General features: G+C 44.7%; 1 protein-coding gene across 1 annotated transcript in view; it reads right to left on the bottom strand.

Annotated features, from left to right (window-relative positions):
- Window positions 1-8027: 8027 nt before the first annotated feature.
- LOC131378769 (uncharacterized) overlaps window positions 8028-24948 on the bottom strand; it is a 53144-nt gene continuing 36223 nt past the window's right edge. Inside the window, exons 8-10 of the mRNA XM_058424153.1 lie at window positions 13516-13760; window positions 9534-10955; window positions 8028-8164 (exon numbers count right to left, since the gene is read on the bottom strand). Of these exons, the coding sequence (XP_058280136.1) occupies window positions 8141-8164; window positions 9534-10955; window positions 13516-13760 (1691 nt within the window). The 3' untranslated portion in view covers window positions 8028-8140. The remainder of the gene's footprint in view (window positions 8165-9533; window positions 10956-13515; window positions 13761-24948) is intronic.

The following is a 24948-nucleotide window of genomic DNA, read 5'->3' as shown; positions in this document are numbered from 1 at the left end:
CATAATGAGCTTTCTGAACAAAGACCAAAAGTAGAATAACTTATCTTTGTTTATAAATCCTAAATTCTCCTGAATATCTTAAGATTCAAGGGATTTACCCTTGGGAGTAAGACCTGCAGGTCTTAATGCCAGGTTAACAGCACAGGCACTTCTTTTTAACAAGTTCCATGGCAATATGGTATATAAAAGTAATTTAAATGAAAATAATGGGAGCAGGGAAAATTACTTCCAGAATTAGTATAGATTTCTTCAACCTAAGCTAAATATATAACAAAATCTTAGTGAAAAGTAAAACAAAGATCATAATAAAATCTTGAAGAACCCTGTTTTCCCTTATCTCATGAATTTCTGACAAGAAAGAAGATAGATCTCTTGCTCAATTTTAATAATGTGAAAGTTTGATGGCTACAGTTAATATTGCAAAAGGCAAATTCAGATTAAAAGTTACACCAGCTAACATGAGCCCTTATTTTAAAATGGGATGAGCTTGTGTTCTTGTGCAATAACCACCGAAGTAAGATGAAAACCATCTAAAGCCAAAATCAGGTTCCCAATCTCGCCCTAATCTAATCTATCAAACTAATTTAATCTTAAATTCCCTGAAGTTAAGTCCTCTCAAACCATAATAAACAGGCTTATCTAAGACAAACACACTCCTAACACACCTGTGGTCTCCTTGGGCACATAAAGAGAAAAAGGTTAACATAGCATATTTCTGCAGCAGACAGGGCAAATGCAAATAATACTCAGGAACAAGGAATGAAAATTAAAAGTCTGCCATGTTTCTGTAAATTCCATTGCACTAGTTTGGGATACTTGGGATACTTGGGATACTGGAATTCAGAGGTTTTTTTGGGTTTTTTTCCAACTCATCTCTTTAAAAATCTCAATTAATCTATAAGTAAAACTGTATATAATTAAAGTTATTTTCTTTTTCCATATTACCCTATGATAATCTAAAATTAAAGATAAAATGTGGCATGAATGTACAGATTTACGCTATTCATCTTCATAAATATGACATCACAGCTACATTCTATGAGGTAGAATATCCAATCTCATGAATTTTAGAAATGTCAGTTACTGGAGAAAAGAGGAAGAAAAACTTTAACATAACAAAGTACCTCTAATTTCCATTTTTTGCTATATGGAATGCACATACACAGTATGTTTGGAAGTTACTAATTAGAATGCATTTAAATATACCATAAAAGGTTATATTTAAAATGGTGAATATAGGCTTGCTTCACAGCAGAATTGTACATTTTCTATTCTTGGTATGCAGGTAAATGTGCTGGTTTTGCATTAATTGACATTTAGTGAGCAGGGAAGAAGCCAGTCATGGAACTGATTTTCTAACAGAAGATGCTACCAGTTTCTTCTGTGCCTGATGAAACCAATCAGTGGCTAGTTTGAATACTTACACCTCGTTAAACTGCTAGAAAGCTGAACACACCTCTGTGAACGCACATGTTAAAAACAAACAAGCCACTACTTCTTCTGACCTGGAAACAGGTAACAGGCCAGCCCAGCTCCCTTCATGCAGCTGGGGCAGGCTGAGCAGGCCCTCCTGAGGAGCTGGACCCCTTCCCAGTGAGCCCACAAGTCCCCAGACCAGCCAGGCCAGGCCCCAGTGGCTGCCAGGCAGGGGAAGGGGAGGCTGAGTGGCCCCATCCTGTCTGGGCCAGGCCCCAGTGGCTGTTAACATCTGGCTGCCAAACTGGTTTGTCCCCTGCTTCCAGCGCAGTCAGGCTGACCCACAGCTGGAATTAAGCACAGTATGGGCCTGAGACCAGCTATGCAGCCAGAGCGGCTGCTGCCATTCTGGCTGGGTTTCCTGAGATCCTGGCACAGCCCATCATGACTGTTTCAGCCACCACCAACCATAATGACCATCCACAGGCCCCGAGTGAGAAACTAACTCTTTCACTGCACAGATGAAATTTGCAGAGCATTTATCCTCTCTCGAGTGAGAGAAAAGGACAGAGTGAAGACATGTAGAGAAACAACATGAATACACCAAGGTCAGTGAAGGAGTCAAGTCCCAGATGGGAGGAGGATGAGATGTTGAAGACTTAAGATGAAATTCTTTTGTAAGGTCATGGTGATGGACTGTTGATACATAGAATATACCTTTAAATCATGAAAACAGTATGGGGAGATGGAGTGTTCAAATTGCAGACATGAACAAAAGTATTTGTGTTGAAGCAAGTAAATATTGAAGTAGCTGTCACATCATGAGAAGTTTGAACAGAGAGGGAGGAGAGTGATAATGACCCTTTGCCCCAAGCGAAAGATCTCTGTTCCCACAGATGAAGATGGTCTCACAGACAGATCAAGAGAACCTTTGCTCTTGAACAGTTCATCCTTAAAATAGTACTCCATAAGTCTGACATGGCCCATGAACACAGCTGTAAGAAGGCCACATGAGATGCAGATTCACGAATGCAGCTTTCTGGGTCGCTACTTTTTGTGAAAATTGAAGCCACGAGAGACCCATTTTCTTGTGGAGAAGTCTCCACGACATAGCAAAAGACTCCTCTCTCTAAGTGAACTGATGAAAGGCTATATTTAGAGGTGATAAACAGTCCCAAGGTTTTGTCTCTTTATGTTGTCAGTGGTGTTGGAGAGGATGAAACAGGAAAACCTTACAAATATGATTGCTTGGCAAAAGATTCTAACAGCATGAAACCTATGAGAGAAATAGAAATGAAAGCAAGCTTTGAGATGTAGGATGCCAAGCCTGAAGACAGTGATTGAGTTAGCTGAAGACAAGATCCCTGTTGATTGAGCAATACCCCTAAAAGACAAAGGACGCTAAAGGTCCAAGCAGGAGGGGCCCTGCCAAGGTGGCAGGGAAAAGGAGTCTAGAAAGTAGCTTTTAGGGTTTGGAATGTGGCACAGTATGGTAATGTAGTAGTTCCTATAGGCTGTATGTAAATTCTGTAGCATTTGTGTCTTGTACTGGTTGGTTAATGTAAACTAGAATATTCAACACAGAGGAAATATAATGTATTGTAACAAGAACTGAGGGCTCTTGGCTTGGGCATGCTTTTAGCTGTGGCTGGCAGCTTAAGCAAAGCTCTCGTACTCAAGAACTATGCAATAAACCACGTTTCAAGAGCTGCCCTGGACTCCAGAGATCTCTTATCGCTGTCCCCTCTATCTCTCTCACAAGTGGGAAAGAAAAGAAGGTTTTAAGGGGAGGAAAAACGTACTGAAGGTTTTATTCTGATTCTTATTGTATTTTTTTTCTTTTCTTTCAGTTCTGTTTAAATAAAATTTTCTTTATACTCTTTAAAGTTTTGAGCCTGCTTTGCTCTTCTCCTAATCCTATCTCAGCGCAGAAAAGGAGGAAATAATTCTAGTGAGTGCATTGGTAAGTAAGCTAATACATTATTGAAAAATAAATCTAGTCTGATTTTTATTTCCTTAATAATTAAATGTCCTGTTTCAAAATACCATCATTTTACTTATAAACTGCAGATGACATGCTTTTTATGTTATGTAATCCCTTATATATCTTACATGTTAATATTGTTTCAATTTCCAAATATCTGCAGATTTCCCGAAGTTCCTTATAATCCTTTCTCAGATTAATTCCTTGGGAATTTCACTTGGGTTCTTAAGAGCACAGAGATATTACTATAGAGGCCACTGGGATTACCAAGACTTCCAGTTCTGTGATTTTCAAATTAACTGCAAAACAGCAGAGTTTTGTATATTGAGTTTAAAAATCACAAGGCTAAGGATTTTCCTCAGAATATTGAGTCATTGAAAACCGATATAGTCATGGACAAAAACCCTCTAACTAATTAAAGTTAGAAAGCGGTATGTTTATTTACCGGTGGGCGGCATGGGAGTCATCTCCGAAAGGCGTGGCCACCCCGAACAAGGCTCTTTGCTCTCTATTTATTTTCCAAGATCTTGCATACATACGCATAACCCCAGCACCTCCCATACCCGCTCTCTATTAAAATGAGGCTATTAGTCCTTCACGCGTGCGCAGTACTTATCTTGAATTGGGTCGGTGGTCTCGAATTGGGTCAGTGGTCTCAAAGGATGAAGTCAGGAGAGTCTTCATCAGGTCTCTTTGACCCTCTGGCACGGTGCAAGGTCCCCTGTTTCGTGATTGATTGATACCAAGTCCAGGTGCTCACCATTGTTCTTAGTGGTTTCAATCTCTTCTTATGATGGTTCACTTGCTACACTTTTTCTATAAACAAGCTCATGATGTAACAATTAGCTCTAGCTTGGGCATCTAATAATCATTGACTTACCATTTACTAATCTAACTTACATCTTGATCACTATAAATTGCTTCTAACCCTTAGCTAAAATCTTAACTCTTTAAAATCATGTTTCAGTATGGAAACAGGCTTCAGAGCTTACAGATCAACAGAATGATCAATTGATAAAGTTTTGTCAAAATATTTTCTGGTTTTGATTGTCCTTTCAAAATTAAAATAAAAGATCAAATAAAAGACAGTAGTTGTTGTAGTGCACTAAATAGTACATTTTTGTTATTATATTGCACTGTGTGGTTTATCATATTTGCACACAAAAATAGTTTCAATATATTTTTCACATGGTATGTTTTGTACCCTCTAGGTTCTGGTGTTACGCCCCTCCACCCCCCCCCCCCCCCCCGATTGTTTCCCATTGGTTGTGGTTCCTCTCCCTGCCCCTTTCCCCCTGGGTTTAAAAATCCCTGCCATAAGAGTTTTTCCCTCTTTTTATTCCTCCTGGAGTTTGGGTTCTACAAACCTGTGGTCCCGAGGAAGAAAAAGAGCACCTCTGTCTTTTACCTTCTGTCCATTATTGGGGTAACGCACCGGGGTCTGGAGCTAGCCAAGATTTGACCATGAGAGCAAGGTACCCCAATAAGCAGTTATCTATAAGTGGATGAGGTCACGAGCATAACTCCTACGCCATCTGTCATTTACAAGTCCATGAAAAATATATCAAAATAATGTCAACAGAAATTAATCTGGTTTCTGATTCTAACCTAAACATTTCTATACACTCCTGAATTTAAAATTTAAAAAAAATATTAAAACCCCCTAATAACTTAGGGGAAAAATATGTTAAGCAATATAAAAAATGCATGTGCTTTTGTTACAATAACTACAAGGAGCTGAGTATTTTTCATTATATTAGGAAGCATGTAAACAATATGCCCTAAACTTCATTTTAATCTAATCATCAACAATTTTTATTTGAAAAACTATTCTCTGCTCCGCAGCTGAAGTGCCATGGCTATTTATAAATTTGATAGCCTAACATTCTTCTTGATTGATGATTTTCTCCATAATTTCTTTGAAATATCCTCCAAAGCATGCCTTCTATATATTTTTGGACTGTGAACTTGTCTGAAAATTTAATTGGAATTGCACTTTGATAGGTTTTGCCTCCCTGTCCTGGTACTTAATCATGAGCAAGAGAGACAGGATAGAGCACCTTTTACAAATGTGAAGTCTAATATTCTAAAGAAAATGGCCTTCCTTCCTTCCTTCCTTCCTGCCTGCCTTCCTTCCTTCCTTCCTTCCTTCCTTCCTTCCTTCCTTCCTTCCTTCCTTCCTTCCCTCCCTCCCTCCCTCCCTCCCTCCTTCTTTTGTTGAAAATCTACAAGCTAGAAATATGTTGAAACTTTGAAGGATGTTACTGATAGGTTTTACTGAAAGAATAAAAAAAAAACAACAACACAAAACCAACACCCATAAACAATTCCTCTTCTACTCCTACCTGCCTCCCAAAAATCCCAAGCAAATCTAAAAAAAAAAAAAAAAAGTGGGCTTTTTTTTTTGCCCACATCCACTGTGGTGGTGGGTTTTGTCAAGCTGTTTTGGAGTTGTTTATCCCAACAGTTCATCCCTGCTTTCCCCTTCCCTGATAAATCAGGTACTGTCCAAAGGTATCTCCTCCCCTGTCCCTTTGTCCACCTCCCCTGACCCTGCCCTGTGCTATCTAACCTGGGGCAAATCACCTACCTGCCCCACGCCTCTCCCCTCTGGTTTAAAAGTTAGCACAGGACCCTATTCTCACTCTCTCACACCACCTCTGAAGCAATAAAGATTTCTGAGAGACCCTTCTCTGATTCTTTCTTTGAACCTAGACACCAGTGATATACATGGACCATAGAAAGCAGAAGGCGTCTCTGCTCTGCACTGTTGTAGTGCATTAATTGGGTTTATATTGCATTTCATTTTTATATTGGTGTCGCGGTGCTGTCCCTCGCGCTGATGAGCGCGGCCACGGGCTAGCTCAGTCTCCTGCACCGCGGCAACGGGTGAGGTCGGGGTGGCAAACCGGGTGAGCCACCTCCTCCCTGTGGGTCTTGGTTCCCCTCTCAGCGACGGCCAGCAGATGGCGTATGCAACCCACGGCAGCTAATCAAAAGGCGGACTCCTCTGGGCTCAGTTAAACAGGATTTTATTCAGGGGGAGAGGCAGCACGGGGCTCAGCACTCTCTGACCCACAGCCCAGAAGAGACCCCGGGGGCAGGCGTGCATGAGCTTTTAAAGTGGGGTGGAAACAGGGGTGGTGACAACCGGTCAGCCAGTCACAGGAATCGGGGGGTTAACCGGGGGTGTGAACCATGGAGCTGGGGACCAATCACAAAATGAGGGGAGGGGGTCTCCCGGGCCCCAGCCTATCACTCAGCACCCCTCCTGGAGGATTCTAGAAGCCAGGGAAGGGTCTCTGAGTGGCAGGCAGGCGACCACGAGGAGGGGGGGGGCGGGGATTGACAGCGACAGGTGCAGGGAAGGGATGAATGACAGAAAACGTCGGGTTTTACAATAGACAAAACAACAGATGCAGAAGGGAAAACCAATGCAGAACACAGGGGTATACAGCGAACTAAACCATTATAAAATAACTTAAAAATCTTACAAAAATAACTTCATAACTTAATAAAACAATTCTCACACCACCACATCTCCCCCTTTTTTGTTTTTTCAAGAGGAGTGGGACTGGAACGGAGGAGGGAGGTCAGTGATGCTGTGTTGGGTACCCCAGTTCATGCTCTTCTTCATCCGGATTTCTTTCTTCGTCTTCTGGGGTCCCCTCCAGCACCTCTTCCAACTCCAGTCCTTCCTCCTCATGGTCCTCTTCTGATGGCATGGTGACATGGTTAACTGTGGGGGAGTGTGAGGTGGCGGAAACCAAATTATACAACATCTTTTTTAGTACACCGAACGCAAGTACAATTAATAACAAAACAAACAAACAAAGCAACACAGTCTTTATGATGGAGGAAACCCAGCCGGAGATTCCCCAGTTGGTAAAGAGTCCGCTCAGCCAGTCGTCTGTTTCTCTTTTGATGTTGGTCACTTGTCGGATGGTGGTGTAGTTGTTCGGTTGGTGGACCAGCCATCCGACGACTGGGAGACTCAGGCTGAGCACTGCCAAAGCTCCGAGAGCTAGGTGGAACCTCCTCGGAGCGGGGAATCCGGCTCGGGTTGCTGTTATGAAAAACTGAAAGACACTAAACAAATATGTTACTTAAATTTGACAACAGCAGGGAAAGGGATGGCTCTGCCCGGAGCTGATGTTTAGCTCTCCTCGTTCAGTGTTTTCCTTTTTCGCCTCCACGCTGCCACGGTGACTTGCGGACTGTTGATTTTGCCAGACCCTGGGCTTTTGGGAACATAGGGCCTCACCCACTTAGCTGGAATCCATTTTGGTCCCGTGGGGGTGGACACGCAGGCGTACCCACGTCCCCACGTGACTAGATCGTGTGGCCCTTCTGTCCCTCCAGACCCAGGATCTCTGACCATGACCTGCGGTCGTTCTTTGACCCCAAACAGCGAGCTGGCACCGAAGTGCCGGACAATGGGCGGATTGAGACCTTCGTAAGAACAATTCAGGAAATTAATGGTAAACAAAGCTCTGGCCAGCCTGACTGATGGTGACTCTGTCTTGAGGACCCTCTGCTGCTGATGTAGTACACGCTTGATGGTCCCATGGGTCCTCTCAACCATTGCTTGGCCTGTGGGGGAGTGGGGGATGCCAGTCTTGTGCTCCACCCCCCATTGCTGCAGGAAGCTACGAAGCTCCCTGGATTTATACGCCGGGCCGTTATCGGTTTTCAGTTCCCTCGGAATGCCCATGAAGGAGAAGGCGTGGATGAGGTGTTTTATGGCATCCCCGGCCTTCTCCCCTGTGTGGGCAGAGGCGAACACGGCTCCAGAAAAGGTATCCACGGATACATGAACATACTTTTGTCGTCCAAATTGTGGGAAGTGTGTGACATCCGTTTGCCACACCTCACAGCTCCGCAGCCCTCGGGGATTAACCCCTGCATGTAAAGTTGGAACAGCCTGCTGGGAGCACGATGGACACGCGGCCACGATCGCTCTGGCCTGTTCCCGCGTAAGGTGGAAACGGCGAACAAGGCCAGGCGCGTTTTGGTGGAAGAGCTGGTGGCTGAGTTTCGCCTGCATAAAGATGTTTGGCAGGGGGGCCATCTCAGCGGGGGCAGCAAGGGCATCAGCCTTCCTGTTCCCCTCTGCGATGAACCCTGGTAAATCGGTGTGTGATCTCGTATGCATCACAAAATAGGGTTGCTCTCGGTGGGAGACCAATCTAACTAATTTTGAGAGCAAGTCATAAAGTGCTATGTTGGACACCTCCTGTAAAATCGCCTGATCTGCTCTGGATACCACCCCCGCCACATAGGCGGAGTCTGTGACCAGATTAAAGGGTTCGGGAAACCGCTCAAATGCCCTAACGACAGCGGCCAACTCAGCGACTTGAGGTGATCCTTCCACCTCGGCAATATCAGCCTCCCACTGCTGAGTTTGAGGGTCCTTCCAAGTCAGAACTGACTTGTGGGACCTTCCGGACGCGTCTGTAAAAACGGTTAGAGCCTTGAGGGGCCTCCTACTGTGAACCTCTTTGAGTGATAATATAAATTTAGTTTCTGAATTAAAAATTTTGTGGGCAGGCCGATGAATAGAAATTTGCCCAGTGAAGGAGTCCAGAGCGAATTGGAGTGCTTCATTCTCCTGAAGCAAATGCTCCAACATAGCTTTTGAAATTTGGCCCGATCTCAAGCCAATTGGGATGTGAATACATTCGAAGTCAGAACCGGCCAACTCTCTGATCCGGAACCTTGCCTTCCGGATCAGCTCAGCAACCAACTCCTGTGGCCGGGTCATCCTCTTGGACCGATGATGACTCAGGAAGACCCACTCTATGATCAAGAGTGGATCATTCCCTTCACGGTCCTTCTTCGGGATGCTCTTCCATTGGAAGATCATCCCATGGAGGTGTGGCAACTTTCCCATTATTATGAATTTGAAAGGAAGCTCTGGGTCAATTCTGTGAGCTTGTCTTTTGGACATAGCGTCCTGCACCTTTTCCAAAGCCTTTTCTGCCTCAGGGGTAAGCGCCCTAGGAGAACTCAGCTCCTCTCCCCCTTTCAATAAATTAAAAAGGGGGGCTAGGTCGTTGGTGGTGAGACCTAGCCAGGGCCTTACCCAATTCAAACTCCCACACAGCTGGTGGACATCTGCAAGGGAACTTACTTTTGTTCGAATTGCCAATTTTTGGGGAACAATGGTCCGCCTTCCGATTTCGAGCCCGAGGTACTTCCAGGGCGGCATCCGCTGAACCTTTTCTTCCTGTAGCTCAAACCCTGCAGCAACCAGTGCATCGACTGTCAGACCAAGCACATGGGAAAGCATGTCATCATTCGGGGCGCACACCAGGACATCATCCATGTAGTGGTAGATGATGGCCTGTCCCGCGGCTGCGCGGACAGGGGACAGCAAGGAGGCCACATACCACTGGCAGATAACAGGTGAGTTCTTCATCCCTTGCGGGAGAACTCGCCAGTGATAGCGTCTCCTCGGGGCTTCCCGGTTGATGGTGGGAACCGAGAAAGCAAAACGTGGGGCATCATCAGGGTGCAGAGGAATTTGAAAGAAGCAATCTTTTATATCTATTACAGCCAATTGCCAATTTTGGGGGAGCATAGTCGGGGAAGGCATCCCAGGTTGGAGAGACCCCATGTCTTCGATAACATTATTAATTTGGCGGAGGTCCTGAAGGAGCCGCCACTTGTCCTTCCCCGGCTTTTGAATCACAAAAACTGGGGAATTCCAAGGGCTGTCGGTTTCTACAATGTGGCCCTTGGCCAATTGCTCCTTCACGAGCTCCTCGAGCGCTTTTAATTTAGGTTTTGAAAGCGGCCATTGCTCCACCCAAACTGGTTTGTTCGTCAGCCAATTAAGTTTCTTGGTGGGACGCTCGTCAATGGACGCTGCGGAAATTTCCACTGAGGGGTCGGGTATGTCAATTTTGACCCCCCATTGTGACATGAGATCTCTGCCAAGCAGAGGCTCCTTATAATCTAAAACAAAAGGACGGATGTTAGCCAATTGTCCTTTTGGCCCCTTAATTTGCACTATGCTCCTGGATTGTCTCGCCAATTGCAACCCTCCGACACCTTGAACGTGTCCAGCCACGTCCTGCAGAGCCCAATGTGACGGCCAATCCTGGGCTGGCACAACAGTCACATCTGCCCCGGTGTCTAAAAGACCAGTGATGTTAATTGTTTCCCCGCCCACCCTGAACTCACAGTCTACCCGGGGCCTTTCTTCAGTGATGGCTTGCACAGGGCAAGCCACCGGGGTGTTGTTCGGTCCCCGGGTAGGGATGATTTGTGCGATCACCTGTCCCTTAGGAATAAATGTGGGTGGATGGGTGCAGCGCAGCCAGAGGACGAGATCTCTGGGGTTGTTGACGAGAACCCCTGGAAGAATCTCGACCTCTTGCGGGGTGTACTTACAGTCCCCGATGATGACAAGCTCCTTTCCTTGGACTGGCCAGGCTCCTTGTTCTTTGGTGTTTATGGAAAGAAAGGTCCAATCCGCCGTCCTCAGATAGAGCCCTTCGGTGAGCCGCAGCCGATAAGGTTCATGCCTTGATGATGTTACTAAAATTGGCTTTGAAAGGTCATGGTCAGTACTGTATGTCAAATTCGGTGTGTCACGTCCGGTATTATTGTCTGTCTCAGTGAAAGGCAGCGTATCATTGGCGCTAGATGTTTCTTCCCCCTCCCCCGCTGCTTGGTCCGCCCTATTTCTATCTTCGCGCCGGGCGGACCTGCGCTCCCCCCTTAGTTTAACTGTCGGGAGCTATCTCCCGACCCTCCCCTGTTCCCACTCCCCCCGCCTTCCCCCCTTTTCTTTTTCAAAGCTTTCACGGCATCCCGCAGTGGGCAGGTGTTCGCCCAGTGCCCGGGCTCCCGGCAGATTAGACACCGGTTCTTCTGGGGCACATACGGTCCGCGTGTCGGTCCTTGGGTGCCAGACACTGCTGAAACTCTTGGTGTTATTGATTTCCCTTCCCAGTCGTTTCCCTGCATGTAGGGGACCTTTAGCTGACACACCCTGAGCATATCCGGAAGGGTTGGAGGGGGGTCCAGAGGGAGACTCAAAATTGCACTCCGGCACATGTTATTTGCATTTGCAAACACCATCTCCCTCAAGATCCCATCCCTTACCGCCACTTCCATTACTTGCACCTCGATTGCTCGGGTGAGCCGCTCAACGAACTTAGTGAAACTTTCCTTGGCCCCCTGCATGATCTTGTAATAGGGTACGACCGGGCCGTCTGGCACCATTCCAAAAAATGCGGAGACCGCATGCTCCCTGGCAATCTGGAGGGCTTTGATGGGGATATCTGAGGTTTGGTCCGATGGGTCGGCCCATCTCCCCTCACCCATAAGGTGTTCTAAAGTGAGGGGGTTCCCGTTGTCGTCCACCGCAGTCTCCGGGTCTCGGAGGAAACTGGGCAAGGCCTCCCTGAGTTGCTGCCTCCATGCTGCCACCCACAGTTTGAACTCTGTTGAGTCAAGCAGGCAGGAGAACAGCTGCTTCAGGTCCGCAGGAATAACGACAGCAGCATCGAGATCTGAACGGAGCAAACCCCTGAAATAGGGGCTGTCCCGCCCATAATCTCGATGGGCCTTGCACAGATCCCGGATGGTGGACTGGGGGAACGGGTGATGGATCGCTCGGACCCGCTGCCCTCCTCGGGAGCCTTTATAAACGACTGGGGATACCAAAGGAACAGGGGAAGGCTCATGCATCCCTGCAGGCTCAGGCCCTGGCCCCGCCCCCTCCGGGCCCAGACCGTGGGAACCGGAAGGGGGAGCGTGGGAACCAGCAGGGGGAGCGTGGGAACCAGCAGGGGGAGCGTGGGAACCAGAAGCCGAGGAGGCAGGTCTTCCGGCAGGGGGCGTGGTTTGGGAACCCGATGATGTCATGTGGGCGTTCCCGTGGGAGGAGTAGCTGGGAGGAGCTGTGGGAGTGGTCTTGGAAGAGGGAGGAAGCATGGGTGGAGTCTTTTGGGGGATAGGAGGGGCTGAGGAGAGGAAGGGGTTGGGCTCATCAAGGGCAGGAAGAAAGGGATTGAAGGAAGGAGGGTAGGGGGATGGGGAAGACCGTGCCATGCGGTCTCCTCCATCTTGGGGATAAGGGGTAGGGGAGCCATTTTGTGGTTGGGGAGTCTCAGCTAGACTAAATCTAACACGAGGTTTATTAACTGGGTAAGATGGGGAAGGGTGGAATTCTTGAGCATCCCGGCCAGGGCTGCCCAAGAAACCCCGAGCAGTCTGGCTAGGACTGCCCGGGCGGGGGGGGTCGAGAATTCCTGGGGGAGCCTGAGCCAGCAGGTTGGGGTCCTGCTGCTCCCTTCAGAATTCTCTTCTGGGGACAAGGAGAAGGGACGGAGGGACAGGGAGAACAAAGGGCAGGTTGTCTTGGACGTGGCTGTTTCTGCACTTTCCTATTCATTTGTGTAACAGCAGCTGAAAGCTGCAAAGCCAAACTGAGGAATTTGGAGACTTGTTTGTCCCCTGAGAGTGCCAAATTATGGATTTTGTTTTGTACAACCCTCCAAAACTTGGGGCTGTACACCTGCTCCGGGGACACACGAGGAAAGTGCAGGAAAAGCCACCTCACAAACCCCTTGAGCTCGCCCCTCGAAACCTTTAACTGGGCGAGCTCCACAACCGACTTAAAACTATAATACACACCTTTTTGGGCAGCGGAGAGTTTTGCGCCCATCTCTCCGAAACCGAAACCAAAATCAGGGGCTCGGGGACACCTAACAAATCCCCCTTGCCTGCTGCCCACTCGATGACACCCAGACAAAAGCAAACTTAACAGAAAACGAACGCGGAGGTCACTCTCCTAAAACCGGGCAAAACCTGAAACTCAAACCCGGGGGGTCCGCACCGAAAAATAAAATCGCAGTGTCTAAAACCCCTGTGGACACTTCCACCCAAAAGACAACTGCCCGAAACTTAAAGTTTACAAAACGAAAAAGAACAAAAGAGCACCCCGAGGAGAGTAATCCGCAGGGGGATGAGGCTAACCACCACCCCCCCGAGCTGCGCAGCCTGGGATCCCCCCCACTCCTGGAGGATCCCTCCCGAAATTAGGGTCTCCACACCGGGAGCACCCTCCGAAAGTAAGCCCCCTCACGAAGAAGGCTTACCCCCTCCTGGGATGCGATAAAGCCTGGGGTCTCGAGATTAGCTGCCTGAAGAGGACCTGCTGGGCGCTTCAGGCTGTCCTCTTCGTCCCTTGGGAGCGTGATCTTACGAAGCCGCTCGACCAAGGGTAGCGGGGCGTCCAAGGACTTTTCTTCAGGCTCTTGCAGCCTCAGTCCGTGCCGCGGGGTCCGCCTCGTGTCCTGAGGGTGGGGGCCCCACGAACTGGGCGCCAACCGCTGTCGCGGTGCTGTCCCTCGCGCTGATGAGCGCGGCCACGGGCTAGCTCAGTCTCCTGCACCGCGGCAACGGGTGAGGTCGGGGTGGCAAACCGGGTGAGCCACCTCCTCCCTGTGGGTCTTGGTTCCCCTCTCAGCGACGGCCAGCAGATGGCGTATGCAACCCACGGCAGCTAATCAAAAGGCGGACTCCTCTGGGCTCAGTTAAACAGGATTTTATTCAGGGGGAGAGGCAGCACGGGGCTCAGCACTCTCTGACCCACAGCCCAGAAGAGACCCCGGGGGCAGGCGTGCATGAGCTTTTAAAGTGGGGTGGAAACAGGGGTGGTGACAACCGGTCAGCCAGTCACAGGAATCGGGGGGGTTAACCGGGGGTGTGAACCATGGAGCTGGGGACCAATCACAAAATGAGGGGAGGGGGTCTCCCGGGCCCCAGCCTATCACTCAGCACCCCTCCTGGAGGATTCTAGAAGCCAGGGAAGGGTCTCTGAGTGGCAGGCAGGCGACCACGAGGAGGGGGGGGCGGGGATTGACAGCGACAGGTGCAGGGAAGGGATGAATGACAGAAAACGTCGGGTTTTACAATAGACAAAACAACAGATGCAGAAGGGAAAACCAATGCAGAACACAGGGGTATACAGCGAACTAAACCATTATAAAATAACTTAAAAATCTTACAAAAATAACTTCATAACTTAATAAAACAATTCTCACACCACCACATATTGGGTTCTGTAATGTTTCTTCTGTTCCCTGGAAACTGTATCATGTGGTTTGTCCTTGCTCCACCCTGCCCATCCTCCCACACTGGAATGTAACCCAACTCTGTTCCACTCCCACCTTGTCCCTGATTGGGTAGTGGCTTATCCCTGCCTCTAGCCCCTTCCCCCTGGTAAAAAGCGCTAGGGGGGATGGGGGGCGGAGGGGAGGGGGGCGGTCTCTTTGGCATCGGGACAGGGATGGAGCTGGAGGGGCATGACCCAAATAAAGACCTGATCCCCCCCCGGACAAAGAGCAGACTCTCTTTTTGTCATCAACAGACCCCTGTTCACTCTAAAAAACCACAACAGTTGGTGCCCAAGCATGCGGATCGAAGCCACAAAGGGCTCCCAAAAGGCTCCAAGAAGCACGCATGGAGCACGTGGCTGAGGAACCTCACGCAGGCACATGAGTCCCGAAACGTGGCCCGTCCAAGCAGACAGACAGATCCGTCAGGCTTGGCATTTGCTGTGGAGTCTCCAAAACACAGGACTCCACCGACCAAGGCTGCGATTTTCCTTTGGACTTAAAAAACCCATTGGAGTGCTGCTAAGAAGCCCCCTCAAATGGCAGGCTGCTCCCAGAGAAGGTGACCATGTACTCCTGAACAGCCGACCCTGGGAACCGAGACTGGAAGCCCTTTCTGCACCAGAAGGGTAAGTCTCAGGCAAAAGGAGTGATTCGGAAAGAAAGGAAAGATTTGTCTGCATGCTGGATGTTTGGTAAGAATTACCATTTCGAGATCTGAGGAAAAATCTTTCAGAGGCATTGTTCCTCAGGGAAAAGATTTTTTATTCCTTTGGGGGAAGATTTTCGCTTTCAGAGCAAACCTTCAGGATGTTTTAACAGTAAATTCGGTTTCGGCTGCACAGCCCAGGGGGTGGAAAAGGTAACAGTTTCCCCTCAGTTTTTTTTTTTTTTTTTTTTCTCTCCAGAGAGGCTTTTTTTTCACTTTTGGTGTCACAGTTAAAGGAGACACAGAAACTTAAAATCTGAGCCAAAAATGGGTGCTAGGCTGTCTGTGTCTCAAAAAAGAGTCTATTACCCAATGTTAAGTGCCTTGGATGATGGGGGGATCCATTGTTCAAAGAAACAGTTAAAGCATTAATTTGGTGGTTGTTTTCTCAGTTTCCACATGTATCATTAGAGCAAATAAGCTTCCTGGAATTTTGGGAGGCTGTTGCAAAGAAATTGGCTGAATCAGGCTCCCCTAATGATAAAGAAACTGCATATTTTGCATTTTGGAGCTTAAAAATTCAGTTTGTATTGCAAAACCAAAATAAAAAGAAGAAAAAAGCCAGCGCTTTGTGGATTTTCCCCAGTTTCCTCAGTTTTTCCCTCTCCCGACCTGAAAATCCATTCCCCAAGCTCAGATAGTCTGAGGAAAGCAGCCCACCAGACAGGGCAGGGAAGCTGCAGCTCCCCTGGCTTTCTCCGAATTCCTGAGTTCCCCTGCTCAAGGAATTCTGGCCAGAATCCTTGAGAAACCTCTAAACTTTCCCCAAACCTCCCTTCTTTCCCACTTTGTACTTTTGCAGACAGTTCGAGTGTTCAAACCCCCATCTTAGTAAATCCCAAGCTGGTCTCAGTTCTGGGCGGGAATGAAAAGATGGCAGAGACTCCTTTGTCCAGCCACAAGAAGCCTTTTTCTTTGTCTGTCCCACCTTCCCACAATCCCTTTTGCAATCCCTTCCTCTCCCCAGACCCCTCCTTCCCTTTGGTGCCGCCCTCTCATCTGACTCCACCCTCTATCCTCAAACCTCTGCCCTCTGACTTAACCCCTTGTGAGTCAAGCCTCCAGCCTCTCCCTGCCTCTGGTTCCCAGGTCTTCCCCGCCCACAATCCCAGTTCCCACGCCCCAGAGGGGAGCAGTAGGGGAGCAGGAACCGGAAGCAGAAAGCCATCTCGACTTTTCTGCTACCCCTGTCACATATCAATGGTCAAACAGTGGGGGTGTTGTCCATGGTGATTGGGTACCCTTCCCCCAACAAGCAATTCAGGATTTATGCAAAGCTCAGGTTGATTTTGGACGTGAAATTTAATACTGTTGCAACCTTTAAAAGCAAATTTAGCAGGGAATCCTACAGTTCCCTTTAACCTCCAAAGAGATTTACTTCAGGAGCTTTGGCAAAATCCTGAAATGGCTGTTGATAATAATAATTTCCCAATTTGATTAGAACATCTATGTGGTGACAGTGAATGGGTCTCAGCCATCATGCAGGCTCTGGAAATTTCTTTGCTTCCATCAGAACCTTTTGTAACATTTTCAGAGCGATTAACCAGTGCTATTGAGTTACAGGTTAAGAAAGAAGGAGCCCAGGAACAGGTCCTGGAGGAAATGGCACTGACCAGTGCAAACCGAACAGTGCAAGGCAGCCATCCTCAGCCTGCCCATGGAACTGACTCCAACCTTTGATGACATGCTCCAGATGTGTGCCAGGAAGGTTCCCTTCATGACAGCTCACCAAAGCCACAGTTCCAGAGATGCATTCAAGCCACCACAAAGAGCTGCTGCTGTAGACACCGTGCCTCCTGTGCCTGTGCCACCACCACTGCCCAAGAGAAGAACAACGTGTCTCCTGTGCAATGAGGCTGGACATTGGGCATCTCAATGCCCTTCAAAGAGACATTGGGCATCTCAACGCCCTTTAAAGAGACAATTACTAGACTTACGGGACAATGAAGGCAGGGGGTCTCGGGGGCCCAAAAAGAATCTTTCAAAAAACTAAAAGGTGAGCACCAGCTTGCCCAGCATGCTGACATAAATGGGACAAGTCCAAGGAGGGGGGAAAAAAACCTAGAAAATGCAAATGTTAAATTAACCAATTCTGCTTTAACCAGTTCTGCCTTTCAACAGAAGTCACCAGATGTAATAGTAAAAGATCCAGCAACCAGAGAAACAAAAAGTCCTCATGATCTGGTCACCTGGGGTCATGGATAAGCCTATGTGTCCCCTCCCCCAGGTCTCAAGTGGGTGCCAGCTGAGTGGGTGAAACCTTTCATCCCTAAAACTGCAAAGCCACCTGCAGAGGCCCCACAAGTGGCCAGTGCTGCCTGGAGGAGGAGAAAGTGCCGAACCCTCTCCTAATTATCCTTTTCCCTTAACAGTGTTTTTCTGGACAGTTTGTTTGCTCTAGATATCACATTTTATTTTTCAGCTTTAAAGGTACTCAAGGTCCAAACTCTGAGCATCTCCCACGTACTGAGCCTTCCTCTTTCTCAATTTAATAAGAAAGAGGGAGGTGTTGTGGTGCATTAATTGGGTTTATATTGTATTTCATTTTTATATTGGGTTCTGTAATGTTTCTTCTGTTCCCTGGAAACTGTGTTGCATGGTTTGTCCTTGCTCCACCCCGCCCATCCTCCCACACCGGAATGTAACCCAATTCTGTTCCACTTCCACCTTGTCCGTGATTGGGTAGTGGCTTGTCCCTGCCTCTAGCCCCTGCCCCCTGAGTAAAAGCATTGGGGGGGGGGGGGGGGGGAGGGCAGGTCTCTTTGGCATCGGGACAGGGACGGAGCTGGAGGGGCATGACCCAAATAAAGCCCTGATCCCTCCCAGACAAAGATCAGACTCTTTCCTTTTGCCATCAATGGACGCCTGTTCTCTCTAAAAAACTGCATCACTGCACTGTTACTTGGACTCTTAGCAGTCTGAAGACAGTCACTCTTGACCCCATGGCCGGGGTGAGAGCTAGCCAGAGACCCCTGGCCCAGCATCAATCCACAATGTTTATTACTGTATGATTGAATTGTAAAAACTAGATAGACTCTAAATTAATAGAAAAGGTCTTGTCTTCATGAAATCTCTTTGTGGCAAAACACTGTTTTTCTAGGTGATTTTAATTAACAAATAAATCCCTCCCTGGCCTCTTGGACTCTTCTTGGCAGTAAAGGGAAAACACACCACAGTTTTCTGCCACTCGATATTCCTCTGAAAATACATACACCAAGAAATGGAAAATGGTGTATTTATGATTGAACTGTTGAAACATTCTGGTTTTGTTCACAAAACTGTAAAATGGGAACAATTCTCCCAAGCCAACAGCGAAACAGGATTGTAAAACCAAAATGAGGGACAAGTTCATATTGTTAACAATGACTTTTTTTTTAATGTTTTCTAGCATATCTTCCATCATAATGTAGCAAGTAAATAATGTCTGTTAAAGCTTCGTAAAGCTCTCAAAATGAAAGACCCAATGAACTGAAGTTGGCAAATACCCAAATGAGGTTAAATTTTTCTAATGAAAATATAATGGTTTCTGTGAGGCAGTAAACAGCTTTCTAAAGGAAGTCAATATCTCCAGAAAAGAATATTTGAAAACACTTTTGAAATGCATTTTAACCACTCAACACTCAGATAGCTGGTATGAATATTTCCAGATTTAACTGCTATGAAAATTCAAGTCTCATTTGAAGGGAGTATGATTTAATGGAATTTCAGAAAATTTAATTTTAATTTAAATACGTACAGTATTGCCAGACTATATATATATATTTAGATTAGTGCATAACTGAACAGATTTAAAACAACTTTTTTGGTTAAATGCATCTCTTCTAGAACAATAAAACGCTTGATGGTATCACTGAAATAAGCTGGGAAGATAGAGAGAAAGTAACAGAGAAACAGAACAGAGTTTGAAGATGTATGCAAACTGAAAAGAAATAATTCTGGGATTTTTTATTATTTTTATTAATGCAAATATTAAGACTTCAAAGACAAAGAGACAAAACAGATTTCTTAATACTGATCAGTGGGTGCAAAACAAAGAATAGTCATCTATTACACTTTCCAGATGAGAAATAGCCAGTAGTCATTAATTTAGACATATAAAACATAATTAAATTTTAAATGAAGTTAGGGGAGAGGAGCATACCTGTCTCTAGTGTTTATGTCACAGGGAGAAAGGGGAAAAAAAAATCTCCTGTTCTAAAAATTTCTCCTATTAGTTCTGCTAGGCATTTACGAGGAGAAATCTTTTTGAGTTAATATGCAACAAAAGTTCTCTGAATCAAAAATCTTGTGCTTAGCTGGTCAGAAAAACACAATCTCAAAGATTTCTTATATTTGACATAGATAAAATTCTTGCATTCAACACAGAGAAGCAAATAATTTGTTCTACTTCTAGAGCTGTCTGTACCACCTCTACTGATGTTTCAGGATAACAGTCCTATGTTATTCACAAAATGTGTCAAAATCAACAAATATAGCAAATACTACCTTTATCAATAACATGAATACAAAGAAATATTCTTGTTGAGATTTAAACATATACTTATGAATAGAAGACTCTTGACAAATGTGACTTAAATGTTATCCTCGGATTAGGAAGGGATTTTTCATGTTCTTTTCAGATATTGACCAGATGAGGAATTTAGTAAAAAATATTCATGAAAGACATCTACCATAACTCTGATATTACTATGATGCAGGAAAATGTATTTAGGGCTAGAAATACCAAAGAAAATAGGTTCTCTTTATGAGTTCACAGTTCCATCTGAATCAGCAACTATCAAAAGATGAATGGAGGTCTCCCTTTAGAAGGGGAGGAGAAGGACGGGTGCTGAGAAAGTGGTACTTCCAAGTGGTCTTTTGTTGTTGCTAGGAAAAACTCTCTGAATTCTTCTTTGTCACAGAAAAACATCCCACAACCCTTTAAACAGATAATAAATCAATAAATAAAAAATAAACAAAATCAGTCATACCTCTGTAGGACACATGTTTAAAAATCCAGGTTGGATATATTAATACACACAGTTTTAGCATATTTCTTAATCTTTTGTTAGACACTTAATATTCTCTCCCATCCAAATTCATGGAAGTGCACTGGACAATTTTAATTTTTTTTTTCTTTTTTTCTTTCTTTTTTTTTTCTTTTTTTTTTCTTTTTTTTTTTTTTTTTTCCTTTTTCTTTTTTCTTTTTCTGAATAGAACTCAGAAATTAAAGCTAGGACCTCATTGTACTATGGCCTGCAAATATCTGGGATGAAAACATTGCCTCTTCTCCAGAGATCTTATATATAAATTGTTAGAAAGAGTGTGCTGTTACAGAGGTGATTCAAGGTATTTGATCAAAATACTGGGATTTCCAAAGGCAGATAAGAAAATTGAGTCTGCACTCAACAGAATTAAGTACTCATAAAATTTCTTGCATTGACTTATTACAGAAATATTGATCTGGTATCAATACCCAACTGTGACGGACAAAAACTCTCTAACAGTTTAAAGTTAGAAAGTGTATGTTTATTACAGCCAGGCAGCACGGCGGGATATTTCCCTAAATCGCACTGCGAAATTCACAAAGCCTTTTATTTACAAAAGTGTTGAATACCCAAAATACAAATACATATTCATACACCTGTCACCTCCCATTCCTCGCTTCATATGCTAATTGGCAAAAAAGCTATTAAGCATGCCTAGTTTGTTTCTTAAAATGACTCAGGAGTATATTCTGGGGAGGGGTCACCCAAAATGAGGATGTAAGATGAGTCTTCCTCATCCTGACCTTTCTACCTTTTCAATGTATTCGTGACAAATGAATCCTTGGTAGAACTTAGAGTTTCCTGTGTTCAGTGGGTCCTTTAAGAAGGAAATCTGCAGCTATCTTATGTCCTATTTACCACATTTTATTTTTCATTACAAGCACAGCTACATAAACATAAAGCTGACAAGCAATGAGTCAGTAAATCTGAGATATCTTATCTAAGATCCGGCTTCTGTTAACTGTGAACAAAGCTTGCCTATCTCCTTCAGCTATTTCAGCAACTTATTATCTTAACTTCCCTAAAAATCCCTAATTCTTCAAATTTAATGTCTCAGCATTACTGTCATTTTATCACTCGTACAAACCACTACCATATATTCATTCTAGACAGACTGAAAAATTACACTTTCAAACAATTGATAAGTATTAAAGAAATTTTTCAAAGAGCTGTCTTCTGACAATAAATTCTAAATGCTAATGCTGAAACTGAAATTTTTTTGGGTTTGTGGTTCCACAAATCCTACTGTATAAGAGGATGATAAAATATATCTAGGGACCCTTCTAAAACCCTTTGCACTCTGAAATATTTTCCTGGCTTCATAGAAATACACAGCACATCCACAACTAATTCCTGAAACTGAGCTCAAATTATATTTATAACTACTCTGACCAGAACTGTTTCTAATGTGTTTTCTGATAAAATGTTTGAAATGGCTCATTGTTGTTACGGAAAAAAAAAAAAACAAGGGCCAGGAGACTTGTTCCTTTTTATGCATTTATTAGAAGCCTGGCTCTGGGGGAGAGCTTGAGGAGCTGCGCGCATGCTCCTGGCTACTCTCCTTGGCAATGCGGAGGAGGAGGTACACACAGCTTCACTTCACAGCAAAGCTGGGACTCCCACACCCCTTGCGGGCTTTTTCCCCTTGCCGGGGAGTCGGTTTCGCTTTGTTCATCAGGAGCCGTCCAGCGATGGGGAACTCCTCCTCAGGTCACGGTGACCAAATAAAGCTGCTTCGGCGGACACCCCCACCCCTTGCACTAGCCTAAAGTGTGACTTCAGTCCTGGATTCTACTTTGGTTCTCTGCTTTAAGAGTCCCTCATTCTTGAGTAGTTCCCAGAATTCCAGTGTTCTTTTTATTTGCATACTCAGACGCTATCCGACGAATGGGAGCAGAGATACAGGTAACAAAGTAAATTCTTAATTAACAAACAGAAGTAAACAAGATGAATAATCAATATTAAAACAGGAGTAAGGCAAATTCTTTAAACAGAACTAGCATTAACAACCTTAATGGAATTACTTAACAATTAAGTAACTAAAACATAGATCATTTGAATAGAACTCATTTATAACAACTCCCCCTTCTATTTCTTTGACTGAGCTTTAGCTCACATCAATTTGTTCCCTCTTCTTGAAAATAAATTTTTCTACATTTTTGGAACTTCTCATATATTTCTTTGGCATTCTCATGTTCAGGTTCTTGAGTCTCTATCACCATCATTTTGGTTTGCTTTTGACTGGTTGCTTGCTTTAGGGATCTGGATACTGGCTTAGACTGTGGAGGTAATTGTTCTAATTAGATATGGGATTAGACAGGGTAAAAACATTAACCTGGTGATGGAGCAAACTATCATAAACCCAGCTTTCTTCCACCAATCCTCCTTGAATGACCAAAAACTATTCCACCAGTTGTTGTCCATTAGAGGAGTCCATTCTTGATTTCCCACATAGGTTAGCTTTCTGATTTCTTTTGAGATGTTTTTAATTACTGTGCTTTCATCACCAATTTCTAAACAACATTCAGATGAATTAAATTTACCACAGATTCCTCTTTCATCTGCTAAAAGGTAGTCTACATCAAGACGTATTTGGTGTATTAATAAGCTCTTGTTTGTGTTAGTTGGTCACTGATATGGTCACATATCAGCTAGAGCTGTTCGGTTAGATACCATTTCTAGGACAGCTTGGAGCCTAATGATTCTATTTAACATGTAGATTGGAGTGCGATACCCCCAGGACCCATCCTGCGCCCATGTAGCTGGTCCATAGGTTTTAATGATTTCTTCTGGGGTCCATATTTTTCCTTTCCATTTTTGGTCTCCACCCATTTTTAGAATATCTCTTTTCTTTTGTTCGACTTTTCCCAGATTGTCATATACTGGGACTCCTAAGTGTGCTCCTAATCTCTTGGGTAATAGGAAGAAAGCTGGCTTTATGATCCCTATTGTACAGCTTCCCGACCAATCCTCAGGAAATTTGGATAAGCAGTATCCCCACAGATCCAGAACAGGTGATTTGGAGCTCCTCAGTAATCCTCCCTAGTTTCAAAAGGATGTTGCCAAAATCGAGACAGTTCTTTTATTCCCCAAAAGGGATTTATAGCTCTGTCAATGCATTCATATAATTCATACCTCTCATTATAGATACATTTTTCCGTGTTCTCAGTTGACTAATACTTGTTAGGCCCTCTGGAAACCCATTTAGCACTTGAGTTTATCACTATTATATACCTCTTACACATTAATTTTCCTACACATGTTTGATATCTGGTTCCTGTCCTCATAATACATTCTTCCCCAATGATTTCGGATTTGAGATCCCACTTCTCTCTTCCTCTTGTTCTTAGACTTCGTGTATTCTGTTCAGTTTGTTTCCATTTTAGAATTTCTAGAGGGCTTAAACTAATTCCCTCCCAAGGCCATATTTCGGACATTTGTGTACTTCCACATATCCAGCACTTGGTTAAATTTAATTCTCGACTGATCCTTTCTACTAAGTCAATGAACAGGTTTTTTCCTGATGGGATGTCTAGGCCTTTTTCAATTTTTGTTGTCAACACTTTTTCTTTTATTATATCTCTCAATCTTTTGTGATCCGCTTCAAAACATAACCAAGTATCTCCTATAGGACATTCTCCAAATAGGCGCAGTGCATAACTAGCTGTGGTTTTTGTGGTCCAATTAAACTTTTCCATCCTCTTGGCAAGTATTCAACTGGGAGTGGTCAAAGTAGTTTGGGTTCACGTTAGTATGGACCCTGAATAAGGATCTGAGATCCTCTCCATTGTACACTGGATGGTAACAGTACAAGCTTTTGTTTCATAGGTGTGCTTTATGAACATCATCAGTACGATCCCTCACAAGATTCCGGTATGGGCCATCCTTCCTGGATCTCTTGCTCCACCCAGCCTTGCCTCTTGGAGTGGAGAGGTCTCCTAAAGAACCCACTTACATGCTTCCACTTCCCTTCCCTATTAATTTAGTTACCTTTAGAGAATGTTCTGTAGGAGATTCTTTTTTTTTTCTAAAAAAAACTTATACTCTTTTAATTTATCTATTACTTGAACTAGTTCAAACTGCTACTTATAGAACTTAAACAACTTTTGAAATTAACACATAAAAAAACTTACACCTTTTTAATATATCTATTACTTAAACTTACTTAGATTGCTACTTATAAAACTTAAACAATCTTTAAAATTAACACACAAAAAACCTTATACTTTCCTAATATATCTATTACTTAAACTTATTTAAATTGCTACTTACAAAACTGACTTAGGTTTACATAAATTAACCCCTATTGTGCCCCCCTCCCTTTTTTTGAGTCCGTTGATTATGGGATAGGCAACTGAAAAAGGTTTTCACAGTCTCTGTTATCTCTTATTTCTTTTTAAAAGTTAATTTCAAGTCTTTTGGGTGTGGTGTTACTGTCCACTTGGTTTCATCAAGTGAGGGTGCTGAACTCGCGTTCTCTCCAGGAGGGGGTACTGGCCCTTTAACTCTTGTGATGTGGGTCCATCCTTTTTCTTTAGTGTGCACTGCTGTGTGAGTTGTTAACAGTACTTGATAGGGACCTTCAAACTTTGGGGTCAACGGGATATTAGTCCACGTTTTGATCAATACCTAATCTCTAGGATTGATATTATGCATGTTTGCATCCAAAGGGGAAGT

Source organism: Hirundo rustica, chromosome 2 (assembly GCF_015227805.2).
Source record: "Hirundo rustica isolate bHirRus1 chromosome 2, bHirRus1.pri.v3, whole genome shotgun sequence".
Taxonomy (NCBI): domain Eukaryota; kingdom Metazoa; phylum Chordata; class Aves; order Passeriformes; family Hirundinidae; genus Hirundo; species Hirundo rustica.
Note: the sequence above shows the minus strand (reverse complement) of the source record. Positions and strands in the feature narration are given on the sequence as shown.